The sequence below is a fragment of the Bos grunniens genome, chromosome X (genome assembly GCF_055505025.1).
Source record: "Bos grunniens cultivar Pamir isolate PY7600 chromosome X, Bosgru_T2T1.0, whole genome shotgun sequence".
Taxonomy (NCBI): Eukaryota; Metazoa; Chordata; class Mammalia; order Artiodactyla; family Bovidae; genus Bos; species Bos grunniens.
In genome coordinates, this window is record NC_141194.1 from 105,895,612 (window position 1) to 105,921,289 (window position 25,678).

Below are 25,678 nucleotides of genomic sequence, written 5' to 3' on the forward strand. Positions count from 1 at the left end.
CACATACTGGATAGATGGGTGGATGAAGTCTGTAGTGGGACCTTGCCCTAAGATTTTGTCTTATACTCAGAGGGGCAGCCTAGAATACAACCTGCTCTGCTACTGACTCAGTAGCTTTCTCTGTGTCCAAGTGCACTGATATTCTTTATGGTTTAATCAAATCTGCAATCTGGAGCAGAAAGTGCACACAAAGGGCAAATGTGTGGAGTTGGAGTTTTTTTGCGGGGGAGTTGTTCTTTTTTTAAACTGATTTGGCTACCTCGGGTTTTAGTTGCAGCATCCAGGATCTCTCGCTGCAGCACATGGACTTTCTAGTTGGGGCATGCGAGCTCAGTACTTGTGGCGTGTGGGCTTAGTTGTCCCAAGGCCTGTGGGATCTTAGGTCAGCGACCAGGGATCAAACCTACATCATCCCCTGCCTTCCAAGGCGGATTCTTAGCAACTGGCCCACCAGAGAAGTCCTTGGAGTTAGAGTTTAAGACACTTTTGGAGGATTTGCAATTAGCCCAAAACATGGTATACATTGGTGAAAATCTAAATGGCACCCGCACTAGTCCCCCACTTTTTTTGTTTGTTTTTCGGGCCATGGCACACAACTTCCAGGATCTCAGTTCACCGACCTTGGAGTGAATCCGGGCCTGTGGCAGTGAAGGTGTGGAGTCCAGATTGCCAGGGAATTCCCAAGTCCTCCATTTTTTGAACAGAAGGGCATGACTTGTTTCATCATGCTTTACTTTATTAATAGTGTTTCACAGGTCATACGTTTTTTACAAACTGAAGACTTGTGCAACCATTCTTTTCCCAGCAGCATTTGCTGACTTTGTGTCTTTGTGTTACATTATGATAATCCTTGCAGCATTTCAGGCATTTTCATTATTACTGTATCTGTTATGCTGATTTCTGATCAGTCATCTTTGATGTTACTATTACACGGCTCAAATGACGATTAACATTTTTTAGTAATAAAGTTTTTAAGTAAAATCTGCACAGTTTTTGGACATAATGCTCTTGTACAATTTGATAGACTGCAGTGTAGTGTAAACATAACTTTTATATGCACTGGGAAATGACAAAAAGTTGTGTGATTCGCTTGATTGTAATACTTGGTTTTTTGTGGTGGTTTGGAACTAAACTCGAAGTTTCCCTGAGGTATGTCTGTACATCCTTTACGAGTGTATAATTTAACAGCATGATTTCCCAGGGCAGCTTTGCAAAATAGGAGAAAGGAATTTTAAAGGCTGTCAGGTGCCTTTGCCATCTGTGGCTTCATATTTGGGTAACAGTATTTGTGTTTTGCCAACAGATGTGCAGCTTAAAGTACTCAGGAGGATGGCCTTTGAAGAGGCAGATCCTGCCCCCCCAGCTGCTGGGCCTGGGGGCCTGAGTGCCCCTCCCTTGGGCCCCGAGCGACCCCTGCAGACATCTGGTGCAGGCCCTGTAGCCAGAAGGGACAACTGTGTCTGGCATGTTGCTTTTCCCAGCGGGTCATGAACTTCTGGAGCAGGGACCCCATGCCACTCCTCGGGGCTTTCCCCTGCAGAGTCCAGCACCCAGCATGAGTGACCAGTGGCACCCTCCCTGGGTCTCCTCAGAGCCGTAAGAGACAGGCTTTCTGGCTCACCATGCAGCTTTGGGCACACGTGTGTGTGTGCCAGCTCCTTGGACCTGGTGTCCCAGTTCACTCTGTGGGCTTGGGCTGCTCCTTTACCTACCCAGTGGCTCTGGTTTGGGAGGGCAGGATGCTCTGGCTAATCGATCTTTCTGAGTCTCAGCAATTCAAACCCTTGTTTTGTTTTTGTTTTGGATTGATTACGACACCCACTACTACGAAGAAAAGAAAAGGAATCTGGTATTGTAGGAGGTGGTATGTGGTATGATTAACTGTTTAATTTTTAAGCTTTTTTTTTAAAAATTTTGCAGTGAGTTCTTTGAATAAGTAATTCTGAGAGCTTATCACATAGAAGGCATATGTGTTTTCCTTGGTACGTTCTGAATTATCTGGATTTATTTTTGTCTCTTGAATTTTATACACAATTCAAAGGCTGCCTTTTTAGCCTACAAAAACAGGAAGAAAAGCTCAGAATTAATTGCGTTTTTCAGTAGCTTGAGTCATGGTGACTGTGATAACTTGGTGAAAAAGCTGTGTAGTAAGTAAACTTCACCTATGATTTATCATGAATACTTTTGTTTGTTTACTTCTAAGTACTCGACCTTTTTTGTGTTAAAATAATCTCCTATTCTTTGGATCTTGGGTTTGAAGCAGGTGAATCCTAGCTTCTACTTAAAAAAGCCTAAAGGTTGAGTTGGAGGCTTGTGGTGTCCTCTTGTGTGCCCTGCAGTCTAGAGGTAGGCTGTCCATGGCTACTGTGTGGCTCCATAAGTATCTGGGATCCAGGACCCCTCAGTGTTTCTCCTCCATCACCCTGTGCAGGTGACTTCCACCCTCAAGTTTGCCTGTGGTCACAAGATGGCAGTTGCAGCTCTAGCCATTGCATCTTGCTTTCCAGGGAAGGAGGAGGAAGGCATGGGGGAAAGGGAACTTGCTGGCACACCCTCCAGCCCCATTCAGTAGTTTCCATTTCCATCTCTGTGTCCCTCTTTTTTTTCCCTGAGGAAGAATCAGTAGCAGTCATTTCTTTCTCACTCATGGGTTTGGGTGGGATTCAGATCTGTTCTCAAGCCTGTTCCACAGCCCAAGAGGGAGAAGCAACTGCCAGGGATGGTCTCATCTTAAGCCAATGTCAGGAGCCCAGGAGGAGTGAATTGACATACAAAGGCCTTTTAAAGTCTCTTCCTAATCAAAATGACTCTACTACCCAAAGCAATCTACAGATTTAGTGCAATCCCAGCAAACTACCAATGGTATTTTTCACAGAGCTAGAATAAAAAAAATCATAATTCATATGAAACACAAAACACCCCAAATAGCCAAAGCAATCTTGAGAAAGAATGGAGCTGGAGGAATCAACCTTCCTAACTTCATACTATACTACAAGGCTACAGTCATGGAGACAGTATGGTAGTGGCACAAAAAGAGAAATATAGACCCAGTGGAACAAGATAGAAAGCCCAGAGATACACCCACACACCTATGAACACCTTATCTTTGACAAAGGAGGTAAGAATATACAGTGGAGAAAAGACAGCCTCTTCGATAAGTGGTGCTGGGAAAATTGGACAGCCACATGTAAAAGAACGAAACTGGAACCAACTTCCTAATCAATTCAGTTCAGTCGCTCAGTCGTGTCCGACTCTCTGCAACCCCATGAATCGCAGCACGCCAGGCCTCCCTGTCCATCACCAACTCCCGGAGTTCACTCAGACTCACGTCCATCGAGTCAGTGATGCCACCCATCCATCTCACCCTCTGTTGTCCCTTTCTCCTCCTGCCCCCAATCCCTCCCAGCATCAGAGTCTTGTCCAATGAGTTAACTCTTCGCATGAGGTGGCCAAAATATTGGAGTTTCAGCTTTAGCATCAGTCCTTCCAATGAACACCCAGGACTGATCTCCTTTAGGATGGACTGGTTGGATCTCCTTGCAGTCCAGGGGACTCTCAAGCGTCTTCTCCAACACGACAGTTCAAAAGCATCAGTTCTTCGGCGCTCAGCCTTCTTCACAGTCCAACTCTCACATCCATACATGACTACTGGAAAAACCTTGACTAGACGGACCTTTGTTGCCAAAGTAATGTCTCTGCTCTAAAGTTTCACAAAAATAAACTCAAGATGGATTAAAAACTTAACTGTAAGGGCAGAAACTATAAAGCTCTTAGAGGAAAACATAGGCAGTACACTCATTGACAGAAATACAGCAAGATCCTCTTTGACCCACCTCCTAGAGTAATGGAAATAAAAATAAACAAATGGGACCTAATTAAAGTTAAAACCTCTTGCACAACAAAACTATAAGCAGGGTAAAAAGACAACCCTCAGAATGTGAGAAAATAATAGCAAATGAAACAGCTGACAAAGGATTAATGTCCAAAATGTATAAGTAGTTAATACAGCTCAATATCAGAAAAACAAACAAGCCAATCAAAATATGGACACACAATATGGCACAAGGAGGACTTCCCTTGTGGCCCAGTGGCTAAGACTCCATGCTCCAATGCAGGGGGTCTGGGTTCAATACCTGGTTAGGAAAAAGTGTGAAAGTGTTAGTCACTCATTTGTGTCTGACTCCTTGTGACCCCATGGACTAGAACCCACCAGACTGCTCTGTCCATGGGATTCTCCAGGCAAGAATTCTGGAGTGGGTTGCCATTTCCTTCTCCAGGGGATCTTCCCAACCCAGGAATTGAACCCAGGTCTCCTGCATTGTAGGCAAATTCAGAGAACTAGAACCCATATAGGAGAAGGCAATGGCACCCCACTCCAGTACTCTTGCCTGGACAATCCCATGGATAGAGGAGCCTGGTAGGCTGCAGTCCATGGGGTTGCTAAGAGTCGGACACGACTGAGCGACTTCACTTCCACTTTTCACTTTTCATGCATTAGAGAAGGAAATGGCAACCCACTCCAGTGTTCTTGCCTGGAGAATCCCAGGGACGGGGGAGCCTGGTGGGCTGCCGTCTATAGGGTCGCACAGAATCGGACACGACTGAAGCGACTTAGCAGCAGCAGCAGCAGCAGCATGGGGTCTAGGAAAATGGTGCTAATGAAGTATCTGGAGTTGGGGAATGGAGACGCAGACGTAGAGAACAGACTTGTGAACACAGTAGAAGGAGAGAGAGGGACGAATGGAGAAAGCGTCACCATATACACACTGCTGCTGTCTCTGTCAGCCCGGGTTGGCCTGCACATGTGCTCAGGTGCATGCCTTGCCTCTGGACGTATTTGGATCCACTATCAAGCAGGCAGCCTACGCACATGGTTCACAACTCAGGAAGTGGGAGCTCTCTGATGATGCTTGGTCTTACAGTGTCCCTGCCACCGCCTGGGCCCCTCTGCAGGGAATGGCTGTCTCCAGGGGCTTCTTTGTGTCCTTTGAGGTGTTCCATACACAGACACATACTTTTAAACCTACGTTGATTTCCATGCACCTGCTCGGGTCATCATAGCTAAGGTGTAGTTTTGCCCATTTTGTCTACATTCCTAAGTTCACTAGCAAGAAGCTGTACTTAGCTTTTCATCAACCTCTGCAACATCCATATTTGTCTCCTTTTTCCTTCTACTGTTGTTTTTTTTCCTTGTCTTTTTCCTTTGAAGAAGTGAACTCGTGGGCTTTGTTGTCCTGTTGGACTTGTATATCTGCTTTCCAGTCCATTGAGTGCTGTAAACCTTTATTATATCTTCTACTTTCTTGTAGTACAGTCTCTGGTTTTCTTTCTCTCACTTCTTAAGTCTAAACTTAGCTCATTGGTTTTCAGCTTTTCGAACGTAAGCATTTAAAACTGATCCTCAAACAATTGCAGCTGCATCGAGCCAGTTTCAGTGTATCGCATCTCCACTGAAAGTCAGCTTGAAGGGTTTTTTCAAAAATTTCCTCTTAGGATTTCTCTTTGACCCACAAATCATTTAGAAATGTTTTTTTTTTTTTTTTTTTTAATTTCCAAGTACATGGCTTTGTGGGTTTTTTCCTAGTTGCTATTTTTAAAAATCCAGTTCCAGCTAAATGGCACCGTGCTCCAAGACTGTGATCTCTGGGGTGTCCACCTCATGGCTTGTGGAGAAGTGCAGGACCGGATGAGCATGGACTGTTGGTGGGGAACAGAAGCCAGAGGAAGCTCGCCTCCTTCATCTCGTCCATTATGAAAGTGTCCTCTCTTCTTACTGTTGTTCTGCTTCCGTTCACTGCTGGGGAGCGTGTGTCAGTCCAGTTTGCTTATTTTACCTTTATTATTTAAGACCAAATTTTGAGTTTTAGAAACTGTTTTGACTTCCTGGTAAATCGAGCTCTTTGGTATTACGAAGTGAACCTCTTGATAATTAGTAGTGCTTTTGCCATGACTGTTGCTTCATCTGATAGTAATGGTGCTACGCCACCTGTGTTTTCGGTCAGCACAGCCACTTTGAATTTTCCTCCTTTCTGTGTCTTTATGGATTAGACGTAGCTCATGAAAATGGCAAATAGCTGGATTAAAAAAATTCATTCTGTTACATCCATTAACATCTGTTTAATTACTAATGCATTTAGATTTATCTATACCGTTTTATTTTGTGCATTCTGTTTTTCCCACATTTCCTGTTTTTTTTCCTCCTTTCTTCTGCTGGATTAAAGTTGTTTTTTTAAATCATCTTAAGATACACATAACATAAACTTTACCATCTTACCCAATTTTAAACCGCTGTACCACCATCTCTTGGAAAGTTTTAATTGGTGTCATGCAGTATACATAGTGCCATACTCTGCTTTTTCATTTACCATTTAACAATAGAACATAAGCATCTCCATTGTTATGAACTAAAGTGTATGTGTTCCCCCAAATTTGTATATTGATGCCCTAACCCTCAATGGGAAGATGTTTGGAGTGGGGCCTTTGGGAGGTGACTAGGTAGGATTAGATGAGATCATGAGGTTGGGAACCACTGGGATCAGTGCCTTTATACGATGAGATACCACAGAGCCCACTCTCTGCTGTTTGCCATGAAGTGGACACAATGAGAAAGCAGCCATCTGCAAGCCAGGAAAAGGGCCCTCAGCAAGGAATCTCCCAGAACCTCGATCTTGGACTTCTGCATCCAGAACTGTGAGCAATAAATTTCTGTTGTTCAAGCCACTCAGTCTGTGGTATTTCAAATGGCAGCCTGAGCTGAGACACTCTTGTTAAGAAAAACAGGGAACATCCCTTGCAAGCTCACTTAGATTCCATCGCAAATGTAGTGAATCTTCTTTCTCGGCTCCCTGTCCCTTACCTCTGGACGCTTTGCTGCTTCTCCATGTGAGGCTTTCCGCAAGAGTAGTTTCTGTTCGTAAGCTTCACATCCCCCTTGGTCAGCTCCTGGGATCACATCTGCACTCAGTCCTTTCACTCCGCCCCCCGCCCCCGACACACAAACTGGGGGGTGGGGGGTGGTTCCAGGCCAGCTGCTGTCCACCTGCCTGACCAGGATCCACTCCTGGAATCTGTAGCAGCCCACGCTGGGCTGGTCCTTAACCTGTGCTCTGCAGGTGAGAATGTACCAGGCTCAGCATGTATCTTAGTAGCCTCTCCATGGCCTATGAAAATTTGAATTTCCTTCTGACAGCTCTTCGCTGGAAGAAAGGGGAATTCACCCAGGTTGTGCCCTTCGGCTCTCGTCTCTTCATCCCCTCCCGCTTCCCTGGGCTCTGCGGCCTTCTCTCCCAGTATCCTAGGTGATGATTCAGTTGTCTGTTGCTGTGCATGTCTCCTATCAGGTGAAGCCACTGAGGGTGGGGGCTGCGTCTTCTCGCCCACCACAGCCTCCCCTGGCGTCCTTGGGGTGGTACGCGTTCTTCTTGTCTGTGAGTGACCTTCGTAGGTCGTCAGAGCTCTGGGAAGAAGGCAGTTAGCAGCAAGGGATATAGCTCTTTGTTTTACCCCTCGAGCCGACACATTTCAGTAGAAGATTGTTCTGCATTCCCATATGTACAGAATCAGTCTACCTCAGCCTTCAGGTGCACGTGAAACACTGGAACCGGAAATGGCTCGGGTAGGCTCAAATGTCCCACCAAAGACCCATTTCAGAGGTGTGGTTCTCTCAGCCGCACCAACTTGGTTGTGAGGAGCTGTGTGTTCAAGCAGAGTAGTCTCTGTGAGTGTAGCCAAGTCTGAGCGCATCTCTGGGAAAGGATCTGAAGTAGAATTGGGTGTTATCAACACACACCTGTCTCTTAGCTCCAGGAAGCTCTCATCTTCCAGAAGGGGTACCCATGAACCCTAGAGGCATTTTCAGAGATCTGAAGTTGGCTGAGCAAGTTCTCCGGCACCTGAGTGCTGTTCCATCCCTTCCTGCCTCAGTGGCAGTCACCTTGGGAGCCTCAGGTCACCTGCAGCTCAGTCCACAGGTGAACCTTGGGGTTTCAGCTAACATCTCATTAGGTGGCGAGAGAGAGCACTGAAAATGAGTATGAACGTAATTGAACATGTTTTTCCTTATGTGAGAGAAAGGTTCACGGGGTGGGTGTGTGTGTGTGAGAGAGAGAGAGAGAAAGGCTCACAGTGTGTGTGTGAGAGAGAAAGGCTCACAGGGGGTGAGTGTGTGAGAGAGAGAGAAAGGCTCACAGGGTGTGTGTGTGTGTGTGTCCATCAAATTTTACTGTGTGTGTGTGAGAGAGAGGCTCACAGTATATGTGTGTGTGAGAGAGAAAGGCTTACAGGGTGTGTGTGTGTGTGTGTGTGAGAAAGGCTCACAAGGTGTGTGGGTGTGTGTATGTAAAAGAGAAAGGCTCACAGGGTATGTGTGTGTGTGTGTGTGTGTGTGTGTGTTCATCAGATTTTACCATGTGTGTGTATAAGGCTCACAGGGTGCGTGTGTGTGTGTTTGTACGTAAGGCTCACAGGGTGTGTGTGTGTGTAAAAGAGAAAGGCTCACAGGGTATGTGTGTGTGTAAGGTTCACAGCGGGGGGTGTGTGTGTGCATTCAGCAGATTTGACCACACAAGGCACTTAGGGTCCTGGCCCTTTTTTTCTCCCTTCCCTTCTCCTCAGCCCACTGCCCGCCCTCCTGCCCGCCCCGCCCCCGCCCCCCCAGCCCAGAAAGAAGGTGGATTGACTGGAAGGCGGGCAGGTGAGACCCCGCCAGCTCTGCTCTGCCCTTTCTCTCTCCCACCTCTCTGCCCTTGCTTCCCAGCCGCCCCGGCCTGGTTCAAGCCTTCCAGCTCTCCCTCACGTCTCTCCCGGCCCCACGGGGTCCAGTGTCAGACCTCATTCCACTGCTGGACCCCCAGAGCGGGGAGCCGTCCTCCACTGGTGTCACGGCCCCTCACCTGACTCCTGCCTCTTCCAGCCGTGAAGAGCTGCACTTAGCCGCCTAGCCTTTGTCCGAGCTCCCGTGCTGCACCACCTCCTCTGCCAGGTGGTCGAAGATGTGAAGACCTGCCCCCTTGGGGTCAGATCTCTCCTCTCGAGCTACAGCTTCCTGCAGGTCCCTCCCCACCGGAGGACAGTGTTGACTGTCCCACCCCGCACACCCCTGGTGGGAGGAGGACCAGAAGTGTGTCCCCTACGGTCATGAGCCAGTCTATGAGGAACATGGGCTGTGATGCTCAAACTCCTCAAGTCCCCATGGCAAGCCTGCTTGCCCCCTGGACACCCCCCTCTATCGAGAACTTGGTGCCAGGCTCACAGGCTTTGTTTCGCTGTTCCCGACCGTCTCATCCCACAGGTAACTTAAGCAGGCATGTAGCGGGCTTCCCTGAGGGCTTAGACGGTAAAGAAGCTGCCTGCAGTGCAGAAGACCTGGGTTCGATCCCTGGGTCGGGAAGATCCCCTGGAGGAGGGCATGGCAACCCACTCCAGTGTTCTGGCCTGGAGAATTCCATGGACAGAGGAGCCTGACGGGCTATGGTCCATGGGGCCGCAAAGAGTTGGACATGACTGACTAACAGTAACAGAGGGCCCTCCTGGTGCTTGGCTCTCAACTTTTGATCATTTCGCCTCCAGTTACCTCAGCCACCCACTACCAAGGTCACAGCCTGCACTTCGTCCTGTCCCTGGAGGCTGCCCCACCCTTGGAGTGCTAGCACACAGCTCCCCTGTTGACAAAGACTTCCTGGAATCTGTCAGTTTTCCCTCCTTTTATGAATCCTGCCCATCGCTGTACAAACGTGTTTTCCAGTTTCCCAGCTTCACCGAGCACTCCTGCCACTCCTGCCCAGTTCTCTGTTCCCTCTTTGCCTAAGCTTTTCACAACTTGTCTACTGAATATTCCTCTTTCCCACCTCCTAGTTTTGCTCCGCCCCTAGTGGATGTTTGCCTTACCTGGGCCAGCGGGGATTTCTCTCAACAGTCTTGTTCTCTCCTGGAATCCCCTTCCTGCATCTCTTCAGGGGTCCCACCAGCACCCTCTCCTGGTGCAGAGTCACTGGCTTCCTTTGGTTTTCTTACTTCACATCTGAGCCACCCCATCTTCTGACTGGAGTCACTGAAAATGCTCTATGCTTCTTTTTCATAGTTGCCCTTTCAGCTTGAACCACGGTCAGTACACTACATCTGAAGGTCAAATCTGTGCCTTCCTCCTTCCCGTATGCATTGTCTGAGGCTACTCTCCCACTTCACTGGCAAGTTGAGTGCCTCCTGTAAAGCAGAAAATGCTTGCTGTGTGGCCCTTGGCAGAGAAAAATGCCCTAAGCCCCGCACGGAGGTATGGCCATGTGTTGCTGGCTGGCTCATCAGACCCCCCTCCCCAAGAGAGCAGGGCCAGCTGTGCTGTGGCCAGTGCTGCCCCCTGCAGGGTGGCAGACACAGTGCTAGCTGCCCTGAGCCACCTTGGCAGCAGAATTCGGAATATTGTTCCCGGCTAACTAGATTCAAATCTGTTTCTCCAGCCCTCTGGCCCACCTAATAGGCTTTCATTCCCCCCAATTTTTGTTACTGTGGTAAAATACACTTGAAAAAAATTACCGTTGAAGTGTAAAGAAAGAAAGAGAAGTTGCTCAGTCATGCCTGACTCTTTGTGACCCCATGGTCTATAGCCCACCAGTCTCCTCTGTCCATGGAATTTTTCAGGCAAGAGTACTGGAGTGGCTGACCATTTTCCTTCTCCAGGGGATCTTCCTGACCCAGGGATCGAACCCAGGTCTCCTACATTGCAGGCAAATGCTTTACCATCTGAGCCACCATGGAAGCCCCCATCTAAGTGTACAGTTCCATGGTATTAAGTATATTCATACTGTACAAACATTACCACCTTCCATCTTCCAGGAGCTGTTTAATCCAGTCCTGTTCTACATAAATCAGCTAGAGTTGGTCTCTGTTGCTTACTACCAATAATCTGGACAGATCCACCATTGATTGTCTTTCTCCTGCCTCGCTCCTCGTTGTCTTCTTTGCTGACTCTTTCTCCTTGTCACAGGACCAGATAACAGGAGGGAAATTGTCCATACTCGTATCTAAGGGACCCTCACTTGTGCGATGGCCTCTTCAGACATCCATGCTGAGGACTACCAGATCTCTGTCTCTAGTCTTGAGCCCTCAAAGGCGAAATGCCTCAACATGGTAAACGTAAAATCCGGAAGTCAGAATCCTGAATCTCCAGCGCTCTGCCGGCACACACATGCCCTCCCCTGATGGCACCTAGGCCAACCACAGTGTCCCCTGCTTAGACTCTGCAGTAGCCCCCACGGCAGTCAAGGGGGTGACCATGCAGATCCGCAGAAGGAGTGCAGTCTGCAGGCCACCCCCAGCTGCCGGCCCCTTTGGGCTTGGTCTTGGCCTTGGTCTCAGCTCTGAGAGCTTCCTCACCTGGTCAGGCTGATCCCAGGGCCATGGGTGGTGAAGGAGGGAGTGGGTACCAAACCCCTGCCCTACTGTCACTGCCCAAGGCTCCAGAAAGCTCTGGAGCCTGCATTGCACTTCAACTTCTTCCCCTGCCCCGGTCTGCTTGCTCTTCCTTCCGTGCATGGGTGTCAGTCCCTAAGAAACATGTAGTGCCCCACACTGTGAGTGCACCTGCAGCACCTCATGTCTCCCTGCCTGCTCATCCTGCCTCACACTCTGTCTTCCATGAACGATGAGCCTCTTCAGACTGTTCATCTGATCATGTTGCTCCTCTGAGAAAAACCCTCTGAGGGCTTCTCATCCCTCACAGGATAAAATCTCATCTATTCCTGGACATGCAGCCTATATCATACCCAGGGCTTAGAAGAGCCATGCTTGGTTTAATGTTCTACTGCGACCAGCTCCAAAGTCTCCATTTTTTAAGAAATCCTGCATTCTCATTTGATAACGCGTCCTGCAAACGAGGTAGCCAGGCCTGCCTCATGTTGAGCTCCTTTTCTCCGCCTTGCTCACTTGGCTTTAGCCCATCATTCTTGCGTTTCCTGGAACATGCCAGATTGTTCCTGGAATTGGGGCCTTGGCTCTTCCTAGTCCTTAAGCCTGGACCCCTCTTTACATGATCCCTTGAGGCACCTGAAGAATTCTTTACCCTTTATGTTCAGGACATTGACCACCATCCCTCTCACTGATGAGGTTTTTTTTTTTTTAATCACTTTTATTTGGAAGCATGGTATGTTCTTTCAGCCTGCAGATACAGCTCACCTTTGTCTCAAGTTCTCTTATGTATCTTTGATGGCGTCTATGTGCCATTTGGGGTTCCCTACTGCAGGGCCACGAATTATCCTTATGTTGGATTATCTGTCTCTCATCCAATGTTGTTAGCGTCACTCTAATTGCTTTTGCTTTTATCTCTTTCATCTGCATACAGTGTTTGTCTGATTGGATTTTCAGCTATTCATGTTCTGATTCTGGCTGTTTTTAAATGTATTTATTAGTTCCGTAATGGCACATCTTGGTCTGCAGTTTGTTTCCCTAGATTGGGAATTTGCCCTTTCATCTTAACTGTGTTTTATCTTCTCATCTTTGAACTCTTATTGAGAACATGTTCTTATAAAATTGTAAGGAATTTCCTTCTCTTCCTTTTGTGTATTCGCTCCATGGTGAAAGTTTGCCTTTCCTGAGCCATCTCCCTCCCTGTCTCTCTTCTCCTTTTTTTATTTTTTTTTTTAGCTTTTGGCCATAAAATGTTTCTAGAAGTACCATGTGGTTTTTTGTCAACTTGGCTCAGGCTTTGACGGCTCCGTTGTTCTGTTGGCTTTGCTGCAGAGGAGTTTTGGCTGTCTCCTCCTGGTCTGCTGGCCCATCTCAGTGCTTTCCCCTCTGGGCTGCCGTGAGCTTGGCTCTTGTGGTCAGAACCAAGTTGCACAACCAGGGGAACTGCAGGCAGGGGGACTCTTCGGCCACATCTGGAGTCACTAGCTTAGGAACAGTGTTCAGTGTTTTATGTCATGGCTCGCTCTAGCCCCTTGAAGGACTTGCATGCCATTCCTGGAAAGGGGCACCCCAGGCTCCTGCTGGTTCCCTGAGCTGGGTGGCCCCAAGCACAGGCACCTCCTGCAGTGCTGGCCTGGCCTGCTGGCTACTAGACCTGGGACATACGTGTGCTTGTGCCTGGTTCAAACTGTCACCCTGCAGAGACCAGCACACCCCTATAAAGCAATTCTATTCCAATTCAAAAGGAGTTTTCAAGAGTGAGAGATGCCTCCCCAGTTCCTCCGTTCCAGCTTAGTGGAGGAGAGGTCTCAGGGCTCTTGTGAGCTCCCTGACATGGCTTCCAGGGGTGGAGCAGTCCTGCAGCTGCTTTGTTCTCTGTAGCCCTTTCTTCGGCTGCCAGGTCGTGGCATGTGCTGCATGCAACATTACATCCCTTGCCTTTGCGGAATGAAATCTGCCCTTCCCACTCCTCGCTGTCTGTGTGTTTCCCCATTTTCTCCGGGATCGGGAGAGAGCAGGTCCGTGGGAGGTTGGAAGCCGCCGTTTGGACCGGATGCTCTCATCTGCAGTGACTTGATCGTGTCGTGTGGCTGCTGATGCGGGGTCCCTGGAAGCACATCCCAGCCCCGCCACCCTTTGTTGTCTTCAGCTCTTCCCAGGTGCGGATTCCAGGCGACTCTCCACCAGCGGGCTGGAAGTCAGTCTTCCATTGTATTTTCTACCCTATTAGTGCTTGTACACAGGGCCACCTCTGACTTACTGATGTGTGTCTTATCACTTTTTCTCTGGTCCCCAGAGTTGTTTCGGGGAGCGAGATTCAGTCCCTGCCAGTGACCCACAGAAACCCCGCAGCCTGCTGGTGCCCTTGCCCTGCAGGCTTCTTGGCCCTTCCATCTGCCATGGGCAAACCGTGCTTTTCAGCCAGCCTGGCTCCAGGTCCCCCCATTGTGACCTTGAAGATTTCCTGGGGCTCTGCTGGCAGGGGTGGGGGGGTCCTGTCCCAGACCGCCCCCCGCCCAGTAGGTCACTCATGGTGCCTCAGCCATGGGTGTCACCCCTTCTTTTTGTCTTTTGTTGCTCCTTTTCTTCAGCGGCTCCTGTGTTGTCATCAGGAAGCAAGGCTGTCAGACCTGCAGCTGCAGGGTGACCTCCACTAGTGAGAGGAAAACAAACGGTATTGAGAGAAAAACTGCAGCAGGCGAGAGCTGTGGGAGTCTGTTGCTAGGAACCAGAGAGGCAGGCGTGACCTGAGTGTCTGTGCACACGGGCCATGGGGACCTGAAGCTGGATATATGGCGAGGGGGCCTCAAGGCCAGCTTTGCCCTGATGAGTGTCCGTCTGTTTGTGGGAGGGCTTGACGTGAGTAGTCTGCAGCACAGAGGTGCACAGGGGCCCGGAAACATGGTGGGAAAGAAGTAGCTAGATATGGAGGCTGGGAAGAGACTAAGTAGCAAAAATGTCAGTCATAAGACTTGAGTTCTGGGTTTCCTTTCATTCTTAGCACATTTATCCAGCCCCCCTGCAGTGACCTATATGGGAACAGTGGGTGGTGAAGCCACCCAGCTTGGCTTTAGTCATGGTCCACAAGTTTACCAGCATCTCACATAGGACCCGATCCTTCCCACCCCAAGCAAGCCATACCACCTTCCAGAGCTCTCCCCTGGCTCCTGGTATCTCCTCTCTGACAATACTCATCAAAAGTGCTGTGATTTCGTTATTGACTCTTTGCTTTATAAGATTGTTTGTACTGGGAGAAAGAGAAGAAACAGATGCAGGTAGAAAGCATGTCTTGTTGCCGGAGAGTCTGCTATGGAGTGAATGAGGAGGTGACATAAAACACTCCTCCCCACTCCCAGTGTCCTGGTTGTGACAACTGTGTTCAAAGTTTGCCCCTCCCTGCTGGGCATTCCAGAGTAGAAGCCATTTCTGCCACCCTGCTTTATTCCTATGGAGTTCTAGAACATTTTCATCACCCCTAGAGGAAGCCACATGGAAGAAAGACAGCCTGACGTTTCCTCAAAAGGTTACACGTGGAATGCCCGTGTGACCCAGAAATTCCACTCTAGGTATAGACCCAAGAGAATCGAAAATAAACACCTGTGCAAAAACTTGTGCACAAATATCCACAGCAGCTAAAAAGGTAGAAGCAACCCAGATGTCTATCAACAGATGAATGAATGAACACAGCGTGGTGTGTCTATACGGTGGAATGTTACTCAGCATAAAAAGGGAAGAAGTTCTCATACATGCCACAACATGGAAGAACCCTGAACACATTATGCTGAGTGAAAGGAGCCTGTCACAGAAAGCCATATATTGTATGATTCTATTTATATGAAAGGTCCAAGCAGATCCATAGAGACATAAAGGAGATTAGTGGTTGCCAGGGGCTTGGGAGTAAGGGGTGCTGAGGAAGTACCTGCTTAGTGGATGTGAGGTTTCCTCCGGGGGGGGTGACAAAATGTTCCGAAACTAAATAGTGGTGATGCTTGCACAACATTGTGAATGTATTAAGTGCTGCTAATGGTAAATTTTGTATCATGGGTTTTACCACAATTAAAAAAAAAAAATTTGATCAAACGCTCTCAGAATATTTAGCCAACAACCTTCAACTTGGCTACGTGCCTAGTCATTAAACTTCTTGGACTAAATTCCTTTCTGTCATGGTTACCATGTTCTGGGCTTTGGAGATTTCATTTTGGGTCAGTGTGTTCCAGTCCACCATGTGTCCCCATAGGTCCCCACACTCACCTCTTTCTCTTGAATGGGACAGCAGAGCTACTTGGCAGAGCATTGGAAAACCTACCATAATGATTTAGGGTAATTGGTGAAGTCGGCTATCATTTTAGTGGGTTCTTACAAAAATTAAGGTCGAATTCACATATCATGACATTCACCCATTTAAAGGGTGCAGTGGCATTTAGTACATTTGTAATGTGTCTAATGGGAAAGATTGAAGGCAGAAGGAAAAAGGGGTAGCAGAGGATGAGATGGTTAGACAGCATCACCTACTCAATGGACAAGAGTTGAGCAAACTCTAGGAGATAGTGGAGGACAGAGGAGCCTGGCGTGCTGCAGTCCATGGGGTCACAAAGAGTCAGGCACAACTTAGGGACTGAACGACAGCAACAAATGTGCAACCATTGCTTCTATCTAGTTCCAGAATATTTGTATCACCCCCCCAAAAAGAATCCCTTGTTCATTAGGAGTCATTCTCTACTACCTACTACCTCTGGCCCCTGGCAGTGAATATCCTACTTGCAGTCTCTGGATTTTCCTATTTCTGGATATTTCATATACATGAAATCTCATAATATTTGTCCTTTTGTGTCTGGCTTACTTCACTTGGCATTAACATCTTCAGTTCACGATCCATCCATGCTGTACCAGGTGTAAGAGTTTCCTTTTTTTTTTTTTTTCCGTTTTGGCCACCATGGGGCTTGTGGAATCTTTGTTTCCTGATCAGGGATTGAACTCTGGCTCTTGGCAGTCAGAGTGCCAAGTCCTTCTTGGGACCTTCTGGCTGCTGTGATGTGTGCTGTTAGGAACATCGTCATCCATGGACTCTTGTTTGAGTCCCTGTTCTCAACTCTCCAGGGTCCATACCTTGGAGTGGAATCTCTGGGTCACATGGGAACTCCACGTTTACCTTTTTGAGGAACTAACTGCCTGACTGTTCTCCACAGTGGCAGTGTGTTTTCAAACTTGCTTATCTTTCCCACATGTAGTGGTTTCGTACTGTGACAAGGAGACTTACTGTATGGCACTGACTGCCTTCATTTGGGGAGGGTTCTATCTTTGGGCAGCATGAACTGTGTTTTGTACAGCTTTTCAAAGCATAGTTTCTTGCATCTTCTAAAAACTGGGGTATTAAAAAATACACTGAGTTCAGAAGAGGGCCACTAAACTTTAGGTTCCACTGTTGAAACCTTCAAGCAGAACCCCGTCCCTCCTCCTGCACTGCAGAGACCCCTGAGACCATCTTGCAGTTCCAGTTTGATTGCTCTCAGATCTTTAAAGGGGCCAAAGCTGGCGACTCACAGTGCTACTGCCTTGATGATTCATGCAGAGAAGCCTCCTGGATTCTGAGATGCTGCAGCTCGTACTGGAGGGAGAAAGAATTGGAAGCCCCAAGGAGTGACTCTTTGGGACAGAAGCAGCCTCTGCCGGGAGGCCTGTTCTCACCTCGCATCCCAGACTATTGACATGGGGAAGTAGCCACCCCCTCATCCTTCCGGTTCGTGGCTGCGTAGTGATGCTTGGACTCCTGACCGGACTCCACGGGGTGGCTGACTGGAAATGAAAGGTGCTGAGACACGCATCTCCCAACATGGGCCTGATGCAAGCATGACTGAAATTAGGAAACGTCAGGATGTCACTGGGGCTCTGGAAGTGTCCTAGAGCTCACTCTGGGGGAGCCTGATTCCACTTCAAGGGAAGAATACCTTTTCAGCTGCAGCCTTCACCTGGTTTTGTGGTCTGTCTGTCTTTAATCTGAAATCCTTGGGGGTTGAGTAGTCCCACCTGAGTGTCCATAGTCTGATTAGTGCAAGTGCCAGATGTCAGCGATCACACCCCTGAAATTCACAGGAGCCTTGGATCCAAAGAGTGCCTGGTACTGCATCCCAAGGCTGCCTCCCGCATGATTACTGGAGGTTCCTTTCATTAGGAAAATACAGTCAGTTCTCGCCATCAGACCCCTTGGGATACAGTGATTTGGACTGAAGTCAAGATTCCTGCAACTCTTTTTCCTTTGCTAGATCAAAGCAAGGATTTGATGTAATGTTTTTTGTTTCATGAGCGTAATTAGCAGATGATTTTATTTACACAAGAGTCTTCTTTCAGTCTTTGTAGACGTTTAAGATTTGTGTAGTCTTTCTGCTTCAATGTGATATGTCATTTCCTCCCCAAATCATGTGTTTTGCTAATCACACATTGAAAAACAGAAGTTGTTATGGGAAAAACTGGATCGGGGTAGACCATGAGAGACCTGTGTGATTTGGTAATCAGAGCTCACAAAACCAGTAACCATTGTGGTTAAAGAAGCACCAGGGCTCAGTGAAGGCTCTGTTGGCATTTGCAAGTGGCATCAACATCAGCTGACTGGTTTTTGCCATGACCCCCAGATTGGTGCCTCCTTCCCTGCATTGCACAGGTTAGTTTGTCTGTTGATATTAAAAGCTGGGTCCTGGGCAAGGCTGCCTTTGGCAGTGATTTTTTTTTTTTTAAACACAGGGAAACATGTCAACACTTTCTTTCACACTTGTAGCTGTACCATCTAGAGCATAATGCTATTGAAAACGTTGCAGTGCTTTGAGCCACTAAAACAAGGCACTTCTGCAAGGTTTCTAGCCTTTTTTCTTAATATATTCACGTGAAGTAAAGGCATCCTCTTTAATTGTGAGACAGCTTGGGTGAAACAGCTTTGAAATCTTGGTGTCGGGCAGCACAGTTTCCAGTCATGTTGCCATCACCTCTGCCTCTGCAGACATGCTGCCCCTGCGCCCCGAGCAGGCATGCCATCACCCTCCTGAGGCCTGAAGGCTGACTCTGCTCCGAGCATCCATTTGGGGCAGTTGGAGCCCTCAAGGACTTCAGCATCACCTCCCCGGCTGCCTTCAGATGAGTGAGCCAGTCCAGGCTGGCGTGGCACTCCTGGGTGGCCCATGTCTTCAGTCACTGGCCCTTTTTCTGCCCAAGCTGCAGCCCATTATGAAGAGTCCACGCCTGCCGCTACGTGGAATGCCCCTCTGTTTCCAGGCCTTTCCTCAGGCCTCAGGAGACGCTGCTGTCACCGCTTTTCCCTGTCTCTGGCTCCTCTGCTGGTCGGCCGTAGGGTGCCTGCTGGAGTCCTCGCCAAACAGGACTCCCTCCCTCCCTTCCTGGTCTCTTTAGCTTGCGTATTCCTTAGTCTCTGGCCAGTTTGTGAGTATCGGTCAACCTTTGTAAGCACTGTCTTCTATAGCATCTTCTGGAAGTTGTTCAGTCCGGCAATTTTGGTAGTTTCAGCCAGAGGAGTCTCTGCAGGTTTCTCTGCCTCACTGCAGGGAGCCGATCCATGGACCTGCTCCCCCAGCATGACCATCCTCTGTGGCCACACACTCTCCGTCACTGTAGGCATCATTCTTGGCTTTCCTGGGCCCTCAGTGGCCACTCCGGCACCCTCTTCTGCCAACCCCAGGGCCCAGGCACCCATAGTCGGCATGTCCTGGCTGCCTCCTTGAAGCTGATGGGCAGAGGGTGTCATCGTCCCTTGGACACGGTTCCTGAGGGAGGGGATGACAGGAAAGAGGACATGTGTGCTCTCTGGGGCAGTGCGGGGATCAGGAAAGGCCTCTCAGAAGTCGAGAGCCAGGGTGACACACGAGGCTTACCCCAACTCATTCATTCCTCCAGGGAGGGGCGTTAGAGCTGTTGCTGGGGTCAACCAGGCCCACCTGGTCTGCCCTGCCCAGAGCACTCGTCGTCAGCCCTGAAGACCTGCTGTGTCTGGCCTTCCTCTGTGCCTGGGACAGAGGACAGGGTCACCCTTGGCTGCCTCCCCTCATGCACTTCCCCAAACGGGGAGCTTCAAGCCTAGAGAGTGAGTCTGGTTCTACCCTGGTGTCCCCACCCAGAACTGAGGCTGGCTTCAGGCAAGGGCCATCGACGAGCACATGTCATCTCAGATGTGACCTCAGACAGGTGACCTTGTCTGGTTATCTCTGCTTTTCTTTTGACCTGTAACACTGAAGAGTTGATCAGGTGGATACCCGCAAGTCTCAAATGGATTAACTTAAGAACTAGGTACTCAGTTCTCATGGTCCTCTCCGGGGCAGTGTGTGTGTGCGCGCGCATGCACACAGAGATACACAGTCTGACAAAAGGGGGGATGAAGAGAGGGCTGTTTGGTTTCTTTGAAACTGTGTTTTAACAAACCCCGTAACCCTCCTGCTGGGGAGCCTCGAGTATTTGCCTGGCCTCCCTCCTTGAGGTTACCCTGCCACCGAGCAGGCAACTGAGCCAGGGGTAACTCACTTGGATTACCTGTTTGGCACCCTTTTTGCCTCCACTTCACACCCAGCAGAATGACTTCCAGGCTTCTTTGTGGGCTTTTATTTGATTTCAGTAGCAGTCAGAAAATCAAAGTACCAAACCACCTCTGTGCCCATCAGTCCACAGAATTGAAAATCACCATATTTTCATAGCGGCTTCAAGTAATTTCAATTTGAAAGAGCCAGGACGTCATAGATAGTTAAAGGCTGTCTTATTCCCATCTTTGGTGCTATTAAAAACTCATTTATCGATCACTTAGGTGAAAGGGCAGGTTTTATGTTATGTCTGTGTGATTGTAATAAAAATCTTTCAAAGCCCACACAATTCGTGTAGGCCAAGTTGCAGTCTGGGCACAGGGGTCTCCCCACTTGGTAGCCAAAGAATTCTCTCCTCCCCTCCTTGAGCTTCTTTTTAGTTGTTCCTTTGTGTTGAGGTGGAGACTGCTTATAATGCGGTGTTAGCTGCTCCTGCAGTTCCTCCTCACAGGGCTGGCTGTCGCTCCACCCTGCTGCTGGCCCAGGTTTCCCTGTCCTCAGTTGGTGGCACTTGTCCCCACACTGGCCAGCTGTGTTGCTCCACCTCCTGGTCACGTCCCGAGTCCCCACTACCCTCACCTGGGACTGTGCCTCAAGAGCCCCTGGAGCAGTCTGCCCTGCCCTGGGCATTGCTCCCTGAGGAATTGCCATTCCCTGCCCCAGATCATCAAGGTGATGCTTCTGCAAGGCTGCTGTGGTGTGGAGTCCAGCAGGCCTCAGAGTCCCCCAGGCCACCTGCTGCCCTCTGGGGTCTCCCGCAGGTCACTCTCCACATTGCAGCTGAAGGAATCCCATCACACCCAGAATCAAACCCAACACAGCTCCATGACCCACCCCCGCTTGAGGCCTCCCTGCTGCCCAGAACCTTCTTCCCCATAAGATCCTTGAGACCCTCCCTCACTTTCTGTCTTTCCCTCCTTTTCCCCCGACATCGCCAAGCGGGTTCTTTTCTTCTCTGAAATCTAAGCAGTTCATGCTTTTGGACCTTCACTTTCCCCAGCACAGGCTGCCCTAGGACCTGAGCCAGCCTCCTTCCCCTCCATGGATGCTAGGTGTGTTCTAGTCTCTTCCCTTCTGTCTTGATTTTCTTTTTGGTTATGTCAACTTTTACGTGATTCAGAAAATGAAATTCTGGTCCACACACCTGGCGAGTTCTGGCTCTGTGCCATTACTCACCTCAGTCCCACCTACCCCGTGCTGGACTAGTTCTGTGCATTTCTGCCCTCTGCTTCCTGAAGTGTCCTCCGTTTCTCCCCTGGAGGGTGGCCTACCATGGACCCCTTCCTGGGGGTCCCACCCTGGGGTTCAGGCTACCTGGCTCTCCATGGTGCGCACGTGTCAGTGTTGGCCCAGTAGGTCTCAGGTGGTGGCTGTCTGGCTTGGCCGCAGTCTTGGGCCACTAAAAAGAATGCTATCGCCAATAGCATCATGCTCAAATGCACAATGTTGTTTTGTGTTTCTGTGGGTATGTCTTCTTCATAGATTTCTAGAAGGGCTGGCCCTAGACGGCATTGACACCCTTGCTGGTACCTAAGGAGCATTCCTGGGGCGCGTAGTTCATGCCGAAGCTCACCGTAGTTACAGTATCCACAAACGCACATGAGGGCTCTGAAGAAGCCAGACTTGGCCATCAGGGCCCCGTTTTGCTGTGGCCCGGGACTGTCTGGGTTTCCGACACAGAGCTAAGCCTGGGCTTACCCTCGAACTCTGCTGGAGATAGCCAGGATAGGTAGGAGGGTGGGATGTGCCCTTTCCACGCCCCGTCTCCCCAGGCCCAACCTGTGAGTTCCTGATGCAAACTCACCTTTGGGGACTGAGCCATGTCATTCGAGTCTTGTGGCCAGGGCAGGCCATGGTGCCTTGGTGGTGGTCTCCAGGGCGTGGCCAGCAAGGGAAGTCACTTGGGGTGGGCTGTTGTGAGCGTCACGGGCCCTGGGGGCTCTGGGGCTCAGATCTGGAATACAGATCAGTCTGGCTCTTTTCCTGGGTGAGCTTCTAAGAGAGGGCTTTGCAGGTGACCTGCTCTGAGCCCACAGTTCTGGTTTCTGGGCCTCCCTGGCCCAGGTGATGCTCTCACCCTGTTGGCCCAGCCACGAGAGCAGCATGGCCAGACTCTAATCCCAGAGTCTGGAGCCCCACAGTAACCATTGTCCAAGGAGATAAGGAGGGGGCCCTACCTGGTGGGACCCACACATAGGGGAGGAGCTGGTCTGTCAGCATGGAGGAATGGGGAGGCGCCCGCCCTGGAATTGGGCACGTCCCAGTGCCAAAGCCCCGCGTTGTCAGGAGAGTCTGGTGAGAAAGACTCCCCCAGCAGGGAACTCCTCCTCTTCTCACATGAGAACCCTGGGCAGTAGTGTCTGGCTGCCCCATCCCACTGTTTAGACAGTGCCTTTGTGACTCTTCTCTGTCTAGGGTGTTGGTACCCATTGTCAAGATGAGGAGACTGAGGCACAGGATGTTGAAGTCACTTGTGCAGATCCATGTTTGGAAATGGCAAAAAAAAAATCATGATTTGGGCTTGGGGTGGCTTACTCCAAATCTGCAGGTTTTTCCTCAGCACTGCACTCGGCACCACGTCCCCAGTGGCAGTGTTAGGCTCTTCCCATCACCAAGGTGTACTGTGCGGTTTTCATTGAACACCCGTTTGAGAAAACCCCAAACACAAAAGCTTAGAGTAACACTCATGCTAGGCCCTGGGGAAGAGGAGCCCCTTCCATTTTGGTGAGTAGGTCCCTCTCCAGAAGATGAGAGAGCCTCTCATCATCCGTCCAACCCAGAGGCCCTAGCTCGTAACACCGAGAAGCCATCTGGGCAAGCCTGCTAGGGATGGGCTTCAGGGTGACCACAGTGTCGGTAGGGTGCTGCGGGCCATCACTGTCAGCAGCCCTGGGCTCTCAAGTCATCTGTGAAGGGGAAGAGCATTTCAATCTTGGGGATGCTGGCAGGACAGCCCCTCTCCTGGGGCCCTGCCTGTGTTGGGGCACCCCAGACCTGCCAGCGCCCACTTTTTTCTTCACAAAGTTTGTTCCCTGTGATACTGACATCCTTGTTTAACACTCAGGGAAGAAAAGTCCGAAGAGCAGGATCTCCAGGGCCTGAAGGACAAACCTTTGAAGTTCAAAAAGGTGAAGAAGGATAAGAAAGAAGACAAAGAGGGCAAGCATGAGCCCCTGCAGCCAGCAGCCCACCACTCTGCCGAGCCAGCAGAGGCCGGCAAAGCAGAGACCTCAGAAGGGTCAGGCTCGGCCCCAGCCGTGCCAGAAGCTTCTGCATCCCCCAAGCAGCGGCGCTCCATCATTCGTGATCGGGGCCCCATGTACGATGACCCCACTCTGCCGGAAGGTTGGACCCGAAAGCTTAAGCAAAGGAAATCTGGCCGCTCCGCTGGGAAGTATGATGTGTACTTGATCAAGTAAGTAAGGGTGATTCCTGTCTCTCCAGAGCAGGGAAGGCTAGTGGTGGCAGGGGGTGGGGGAGTCAGGGACCATCGCTAAGAAACTGATGGGGACCCCTTGGAGTGTTAGCTCCTTGCGGCTCATGGATCAAGAAAGTGTGTGTGCATAACCCCTCTTCCGGTCGGGTCTTCAGTAGTGACCACTGCTGGTGGGTGAGATCAGGTATGCTTGGAATGGCCACCTGGGGAGGTCACTGCCCTGAGGGAGATGTCCATCAGGGCCTTGTCTGGAGGAGGAATAGCACTGGGGACGCAGAGTTGCCAGCAGAGGGGCTGTCCTCAGAGCCTGGGAACCTCTGTGGGAGAGTCCTTCTGTGCCAATACTTCATGAGCCCTGAGAAATACGAATTCATAGGGTTCAGTCTGTTGTGTGAGACGTGCTGGGAAAGGGCGGCTGTCCGATACAGCCTAGAGAGAGCCCCAGATGGGCTCAGAGTGCCTTTCCCACTGTCCCTCTGGCCTTTGTCCAGCTGTGGGCTGGTGGTCAGGTGTTACCTGTTAAAACAGAGTCACTTCCTAGCCAGATCTTTAGAGGATGAGTGTGACTACGTTCATTTCACTTGTTCCCCTTAGATGATTCCAGACAGGTTAGCCGTTTTGAAAAGTCACTCGTAGACAGTCTCATTTAATTCCAGTAACTCACATAAAGGTGAGCAAAGCATCATCCTGCTGGCAAATGAGGAAACTGATTCCTGGAGAGTTCAGTCTGGCAGGTAGACAGGGTCCCTGGGCCAGACCCCTTTAGGGGGCTGAGGAGTGCAACTCTCGGGGGCATCCAGGTAACAGCAGGCCACATGGGCATCTATGGCTGTTGGGCGACCTGATTGCTTCCTGTATAAGTGGGACCACAGCTCCCTAGTTTTAGCTCATCTCAGCTTCTCTTAAATGTCCCTCTTGGTGAGCTGTATCATCGGGCATGTCAGTTGCAGAACACCTCCTGTCAGAGGGTTCACCACCCACCTTCTCCTGTGCCTCACCTCCAGCATTGCTCTGGAAGCTTCTAACCATTCTTTGTGTGTCTCCGCTTGTTCCCACAGTCCCCAGGGAAAAGCCTTTCGCTCTAAAGTGGAGTTGATTGCGTACTTCGAAAAGGTAGGCGACACCTCCCTGGACCCTAATGATTTTGACTTCACGGTAACCGGGAGAGGGAGCCCCTCCCGGCGAGAACAGAAACCACCTAAGAAGCCCAAATCTCCCAAAGCTCCAGGAACTGGCAGAGGTCGGGGACGCCCCAAAGGGAGTGGCACCACGAGACCCAAGGCAGCTGCGTCAGAGGGTGTGCAAGTGAAAAGGGTTCTGGAGAAAAGTCCTGGAAAGCTACTCGTCAAGATGCCTTTCCAAGCTGCGCCGGGCAGCAAGGCAGAAGGGGGTGGGGCCACCACCTCAGCCCAGGTCATGGTCATCAAGCGCCCCGGCCGGAAGCGAAAAGCGGAGGCCGACCCCCAGGCCATTCCCAAAAAACGAGGCCGAAAGCCGGGCAGTGTGGTTGCTGCCGCCACTGCCGAGGCCAAAAAGAAAGCCGTGAAGGAGTCATCTATCCGGTCCGTTCAGGAGACCGTGCTCCCCATCAAGAAGCGCAAGACCCGGGAGACGGTGAGCATTGAGGTGAAGGAGGTAGTGAAGCCCCTGCTGGTGTCCACGCTCGGCGAGAAGAGCGGGAAGGGACTGAAGACCTGCAAGAGCCCAGGGCGGAAAAGCAAGGAGAGCAGTCCCAAGGGGCGCAGCGGCAGCGCCTCCTCGCCCCCCAAGAAGGAGCACCACCACCACCACCACCACGTGGAGCCCCCGAAGGCCCCCGCGCCGCTGCTCCTGCCCCCGCCCCCACCCCCGCCCGAGCCCCAGAGCTCCGAGGACCCTGCCAGCCCCCCTGAGCCCCAGGACTTGAGCAGCAGCGTCTGCAAAGAGGAGAAGATGCCGAGAGCAGGCTCGCTGGAGAGCGATGGCTGCCCCAAGGAGCCTGCTAAGACTCAGCCCGCGCTCGCCACCGCGGCCCCGGCCACAGAAAAGTACAAACACCGAGGGGAGGGAGAGCGCAAAGACATTGTCTCATCCTCCATGCCAAGGCCAAACAGAGAGGAGCCTGTGGACAGCCGGACGCCCGTGACCGAGAGAGTTAGCTGACTTTACGCAGAGCGGATTGCAAAGCAAACCAACAAGAATAAAGGCAGCTGTTGTCTCTTCTCCTTATGGGTAGGGCTCTGACAAAGCTTCCCGATTAACTGAAATAAAAAATATTTTTTTTTCTTTCAGTAAA

The 25,678-nt window shown here is 50.3% G+C and overlaps 1 protein-coding gene across 4 annotated transcripts in view; it reads left to right on the forward strand.

Annotated features, from left to right (window-relative positions):
* Window positions 1-25,678, forward strand: part of MECP2 (methyl-CpG binding protein 2) — a 52,310-nt gene extending 26,632 nt beyond the window's left edge. For 2 of the 4 annotated variants that reach the window (XM_086389522.1, XM_086389523.1), the window contains 3 exons: window positions 23,032-23,382; window positions 24,462-24,516; window positions 24,626-25,678. In XM_086389522.1, coding sequence (XP_086245648.1) covers window positions 24,754-25,545 — 792 coding nt within the window. In that variant the 5' untranslated portion in view covers window positions 23,032-23,382; window positions 24,462-24,516; window positions 24,626-24,753 and the 3' untranslated portion in view covers window positions 25,546-25,678. Of the gene's footprint in view, window positions 1-23,031; window positions 23,383-24,461 lie in introns of all 4 variants that reach the window. The other 2 variants (XM_086389520.1, XM_086389519.1) reach the window with 1 other exon arrangement.